At 42.9% G+C, this 6,796-nt stretch overlaps 1 protein-coding gene across 1 annotated transcript in view; it reads right to left on the minus strand.

The window, feature by feature from the left end:
• LOC104531378 (RNA-binding protein 20) overlaps positions 1-6,796 on the minus strand; it is a gene marked incomplete at its 3' end in the record, with an annotated part of 99,886 nt that overhangs the window by 20,616 nt on the left and 72,474 nt on the right. The window contains exon 2 of the mRNA XM_029087042.1: positions 1-74. Within this exon, the coding sequence (XP_028942875.1) occupies positions 1-74 (74 nt within the window). The remainder of the gene's footprint in view (positions 75-6,796) is intronic.

Consider the following 6,796-nt stretch of genomic DNA (forward strand, 5'->3'; position numbering starts at 1 on the left):
AGCAGGGGGCTCGGGGCACCCACGGAGAACGGACTCTTCTCCAGGAGCTTGGCAGCGCTGCAAAGGACCAGGATCTGGGTTAGCCAAATTCACCCAACGTCTACCTGTGCTCACCTCTCACTAAAGCTTGGCATGGGACACACAGCTGCTTCTGGAGATTTAGCTTACCTAAACCCAGGGAAAGCAATGTGGTGATTGACAATGTAGTCACAACCTGTCATCTTCCCTTCAACATCTGCTGCCACATCCCTTTCAATCAAAAAGTTGCTAAGGAGACAACTACACCAAAGATCTCTTTAAAACCCCCACTGCATCCCTGTGGATCAGGCCTTCAGCTCATTTGAAGAACCCTTAGGACTCACACCTCTAAAGCAGACCAGGAACAACGGCAACACAAGCCCCAAATCTATGTTCTTTTCCTCTTTTCTGCATTTTGTGCAACCTCCTGCCTCCCTGCTGAGCCATCACTGTTCCTGACTGATTTTGTGATGCTGCCTTTACTCCCTTTTCCCACAGAGCAGGGGGATATGAAGAAAAGGACATCAAATGGGATAGTGAAGCCAGCCCTGTAGGTACTTTGCACCCAACACATCTGGCTACATAAAGCAAGATAAACTACACCACATGTATTTATTTTAATTGTTTACAGTTCTCATTTAATTAATCTGCATGGCAGCCTGTTCTGTAACAAAGCATATCGTTTCCCTGTTGTGCAGTTGCAAATATAGAGAAGGAAAAAAAGGGAATTATTTGCCAGAAGCTGGAGCAACTACGAACAAATTGTCCTGAAGGGTTTTCCCAGTTCAGCTGGAATGTCAGGCAAAATTTCTGCAGTGCCAGCTGGTAAAAATCAAGGTTTTTATACTTTCTAGAAATTGAGGTGCATTTAGTGTTCTCCTTCAAGTCTCATACATGGGACAAATAAATGAGGACTAAATTGCCTGCTTGAATTCCAGAACTGGGAAAATAGGAGATGATATTTTCAGGCATATGGTGGTTCCTGGCTTTGGGAAGGACCTTTGGGATATCTCACCAGTTCACAGCACCACCACCAACCCGCCCTCCCCCTGCCCCATCAAACCCTGCAAATATAAACCAGGAAAAAATAAATCAAAATGGGTAAAGTTTAGCAAAGTTAAGAGCAAAAGAAATGTTATAATGGAAAGTATTAGGCAGCACTAGCTAGCAGGCAGCTGCACCCACCCTGCTTTTACTGCACTCTTCCAGGATGCCTCCTGTATCATCTGCGGCAGAGCCAGCCTGGTCTGTGTGTATGTACACTGTCCAGCAGCCACACTCCTTCTGTATGTCATGCTGCCTACTCTTAGTTTCCATCAGCCATTTTCATGCCCCCACCAGAAAAACATTAGCCATCACTTTTTCCACCACCAGGAGCCTCTGCTCATGGACAGCACAGCTACTCAGCACATTACAAATGGCTGTTCATTCTGAAAATGAGAGCAGAGAGCACTGGAATCACAGGGACGTGGTCCAAAGCTCAATTAATTTATATTGTAAAAATGTATTGAGTTTCAATTTAGGCCTTTCAAAGCAGCAGGAGCTATGCATCAACCGCCACGCAACCCTCACTGTTAATAATTGGCCAATTTGCTAAACTGCATGGATGAAGTTGTAGTTAATGATAAATGTCTTGTCAGCATGCTACATTTGAAAACCACAAATTAGGAAAACATCTGCTTAAATCCAAAGTATGACTAAGAGAAAATGAATGGGTTTCATATTTAACGTTTAACTTCCACTAGCAACTGCAAGGCACATCTGTCTCCCAAAATACAAAACGCCGCTTGGATAAGCGCATCGTTATGTAATGAGGAGACTCTCTGCCAGCACAAGCTGCCACCAGCGCGCTTCAGAGATGAGGTGCCTTTTGTTTTCCTGTGTGGTTTCCATCGCTTACTCTCTGACTTGCACTTACAGCACAGTTTGCTGTAAATTTGATTATAGATGAGAGTCAGGGCGCAAGTACAGTCAAAACAACACAGAGGCTCTCAGAAACCCCAGCCTGTGAAATCCTGAGGACCCACAACAGCTACCGAGAAGCCCCATGGGGTGTGAGGGGCTCAGTGTCGGAGGATCCCACACTGGCACGCACACTATTGTCACTGCCAGTAGATGTGGCACAACCCTGTGCCCAGGCTGTATTGTGCCACCAGCATTTGGAGCATCCTGGCTTATCAAGTGCTGTGTGGGACTTGCCAAAGTCCTGACAATTGTTTAGTTTTATAGCTGGTGATACCTTTTGTACGCTAAGTAAGCTGTAAAACTCTTTTTAAAAGTTTTATAGAGCATGGAAATAAGAACTGCCTGGTGGTCTTTCTTAAAACAAAAGGAAAAGCCAGAAGTCAGAAGTCAGCATGTGATGTTTTCAGGCTCAGGAGCTGCAGATGACTCCTGTTCCCAGCAATCTAATTCCACCCTGCTGCAAGCCTGTGCGGCAGCGTGCACATCCCAACAGCTGCAGCCGTCTCCCAACTCCAGTGGCTACCAGCTGGATGTGGGCACAGGCTCCCTCTCTCCAGTGAAACCATCTCACCTGACACTGCCACAAGCCCTGAAGCTCCTTCATCCTCCTCATATTTGGACCAACTTTTGAGCACTGCTGTATGTCTCTAAGAAAGAGAGAGACAAAGCTGGATGTTCCTGGGGCACTTGCTGCCCCCAGCTCTGCAATCACTTCTGGGCTCTGCAGCTGGGCATGGGGAAGGCAAGGGCAGGGTGTCCTGCATGGCTGTGTGGTGGGCTGCCTCCAGCCAGCTCAGTCAGCAGCTTCAGGCCCTGCTGCGGAGCAGGGCAGCACTCCTGTGCCTGCCACCCTCAACCCCAGACTGCCAGCCAGCAGTGAGGAGCTGCAGGGAGCTGCCTTACCTGCAGAAAAAGGAATGACCTAAGGAGAAGCTGCAGCCTCCAAGCCACTAACAGAGGGACTGAATTAGTGAGGAGGGTCGCTCCCATGCACTAATAGATCTGGGAATGGCCACAGCTTCAAAATCCAGCTGTCTGTTATGAATTTCCAGATTTCAGGGTGTTTCGGGTTGCATGCTTTATCCTCCCTCAGCAGAAACAGAATATTTTATCATCTAATCAAGACAAAGAAGGAAGGACATGTTCAGGGGTCAGTGGGAAAAGCAGATACGCAGGTGGGAGGTTGAGAGAAAAGCTGTGTATAAAGCATCTTTGAGAGTGACACTCAAATTTAAGGATTTCTGTTCTGTTATGAAACACAGGACATGAGACACGAGACCGGCGTGCACAGCTTTTGAAAATGTCTTTCCCTCTTTCTGCTCTACAATCATAATATTTATGTACTTGATAACATAATTTTGTAAATAATCCGGCTAAAGATTTACTAAACTACTGGAAACTGCAAACACAAAGTGAAGATAGCACTGAGCGAAGGCATTTTGTGGGGGCTGTTCACCACTCGTACACACACACAACTCCCACCCAAGGGGCCTCAGGTTACCAAAACGCAGCCCCCGCCTGCTTGTGGGGGGTCTCTGCCACAAGATGATCCAAAGCAGCTGAAAGAAGCTCTCTTTCTCCATTGAGCACCCAGGGAATTAGCCTGTGTCAGCCAACGTTAGCTCTATCCTGCCCAAAACATTCCCAATTATAAGGTCAGCAATGTAAAAAGTAAACAGAATTAGTCCTTTTCATTTATTCATTGAACATGAGTTGTACAGCTGGGCTACACCAGCAGCCTCTTTGCACAACTAGGAAAGCCACAAATGGTCTTTCCTTGCCACAGGAAGGACAGGCAGGAGCACTGCCGTACACTTTCCACAAAGAAAGCCATAAACCAGGACAGTTTTTGCACAGCTCTGAGAGACAGGTGTGAAAAAGTGCCTCAACTCTTGCAATACTCAGAATGAGATTGCAAACACTGGTGAGGCTGTATTGCTACAAATCAATTTAGCCCATCTGCTCCCCCTGTAATCCTTATTATGTTTTTAGCATCCAAGATCAGCAAGCAACACACAGCGTCAGAGGTAAAGTATCTAAATGGCTGGACTATTCCAGTAATCCGGACTACAAGAGTGATGAAAAGGCTGAGGACAAAACATATCTATTAGGACAGACTGACAAGCCAGAGCTTAATTTACAAATGACAAAATTAAGGATTTTAAAGTGGTGCCCAGCACCTTTCAAAATTAATAAAATAAACAATTCTGAACTAATAAAGATATTATCTTCACTACAACTGTTTATTTAGGAAGTATTTGCACTCACAAATATTTTAAATGCTGCATAGAGTGTGAATTTGAATACTTAAAAAAAAAGACTAAATCATAGTGGTGCAGAATTTGTTTTCTTGCATCTTCCATTAATCTTGCAAGTCTTCTAAGATTTTTGCATTCCCTCACCCATGACACATTTGCCTTTACATATAATTACACTTACCTGTCAAAATCTTTGAAAGGTAAGTTTTCAATATTTTTTATTCCAAAATGTGCATTTTTTTCCAAGCTGTCTGCATTATGGTGTTGATTTCAGAATTACAATGGCCAAGGACAATAAGATAGCCGAGTATCCTAGATGTATGGCCACTCTGCATTAGCACAGTATTCGATGTAGATCATATTTGCAATGACATGCTGGTTTTTTATCCACAAAAGCTTTTTCTGAACCAATTTATTTAACAGTTAGCAAACTTTAAATTTTTAATTCAGGAATCTTGAACACATCAAAGAGAGCCATTTGCTAATTATCCAAGCACAAAATCAATTATATTCTGTTATGCAGAAGTGTGAACATCCTTTTCCTGTAATGTATCATTTATTCAAAACACATGGGGCTGCCTTCTCTAAACTCATTCAAAACAATTGCCGCTGTACTAAAAGAGCAAATGAAAAAATTAAAAATAAACAAATTAATTGTTATGCAGATGAAGTTGATAAGATATTAGGGGTAAACCTGGTCTTCAAATAAAAATGCACCATTTGACAGTACTTCAGTGAAATTACATGTTTGTATGTGAGGACAGAATTTGGCCTCTTGAATTCAAGGGAACTGCAAAGCCGTATTTCAAACACCAGCAGAAGTAAAGACGAAGTCCAGCAATCTCAACAACATATATTATTTATCGTAATAAATAATTATTATAGTGATATTTTATGTTATGCTGTTTTGCTGATCCCACTAAGAACACGGGGTTTATGTTCATTTTTGCTTCTTGAATAAACACAGCACTTCAGTTAATATAGACTGGAGCACTGGTTAAAAAATAGACACAGGAACTTTTTCCTATACTCTAGACTGCATCTGGCCAATACTAAATGACTGTTTTCTCGTCAGCTCCACAAGAAGTATTTTCTTTGGGTTTTAGTAAAATTACTTTCTCAGTCAGAAAAGCTTGGAGTCTGCTGAAAGGAGAACAATCCTCCACCTTTATAACTTAAGGTCTGAAATTATCTGCCGTCAAACTTTTTTTTTGCTGAGTTCTGGTTAGAAATGATAAAAAAAAAAAGATCGTGTTTCATATAAGCTCAGCTAATGATGGGGAGCACTAAAAACCTTAAGCTACTTTAATATGTTTATAAGCTGCAAGTAAAACTGTTCTTATCCACAATAACGATTTTTAAAGCCCTCCATTATACAATTGAGGGAGTAAAATAAAACATCAGCCAATGTATACATGTGTTTTGCCAAGTGAGTTTTGCATGTTTGGCAACAGTAAACTCTATTATCTGGACAATCATCCAACTTAACAGTTAGCTGGAAGATGAAATGTAAAATGTTATCACAGAGCTGCTAAACTTGAGGTTTATAAAGCTGATGATAGGAGTTCAGTGCCTGCCTCCTACCAAGAGTCCTTTTTGTTCATTTGAAACTTTCAGCCAAAATATTCTTTGCCTTTGTTTATATGCAGAGAAGTCAGGCAATTTCCACTGGGAAAGGGACGAGATAAAGGAGCAAACACAGCAGCTGTATCATGGATAATGGTTGTAATCACAGAAATAAAATTGGAAGTGATCTTAGGAGGACAGCTAGACCAGCTCCTGAGATGGGATCAAGCTGAACTCAACCATTCTTGACATATTTAATTTGCTCTTAGGAATATTCTTTGGTGGAGATTTCACAACCTTCAGGGACAATTAATTGCTCAATTCCCCTTAGTCTTACAAAGCTCCTCTTACAGCTGCTGGTGGCTCTCTGCTGACAGCACAAACCAGCCTTCCTGTGCACACCGAGAAGCGTTTCTTTTACCTCCTGCAGCTGCTATCAAATCTTCTCCACAACCATCCCAGCTCCTTTCTCTGCACATTTTGCTGTTCATAATGCCCAGAATGATTGCTTTTCTTCACAACAGCACAGCCCCACGGTCACCTGTAGCACCCAGCCCCTTTCCTGAAGACCTGTTGTCCACAGGCGTTGGTTGGGAGAGATCTCTGGAGCTCACCTGGTCTGACTTCCCCCACAGGAAAGGCTAGCTGTGTCCTTTCTCCTTTTGACTGTCCAATGGATTTCTCATATCACCATTTCATATTGTCCTCATCAATACTGCATCTAGGTTATGTCAGATCCGGATTGTCAGGATTACTCTGGATTCCTGTGCTGCCTCCAGAGCACTTGTAAATCCTCTCCTCTTGGCACTAGCTGCAGATTTAATGGATGATTTGTTCACCCAAGTCATCAATGAAAATGTCAAACAGGCTGAAGACTGTTCCCATGAAGGGAACCGTGATGCACCTTTCCATTTTCTCTCCAAACACCAGTAATTCAAGGACACCTTATCCACCTCATAGCTCTGCTTTGCATGCTGAAGAGATCACAC

The sequence above is a fragment of the Antrostomus carolinensis genome, unplaced genomic scaffold (genome assembly GCF_000700745.2).
Source record: "Antrostomus carolinensis isolate BGI_N321 unplaced genomic scaffold, ASM70074v2 scaffold12579, whole genome shotgun sequence".
Classification (NCBI taxonomy): Eukaryota; Metazoa; Chordata; class Aves; order Caprimulgiformes; family Caprimulgidae; genus Antrostomus; species Antrostomus carolinensis.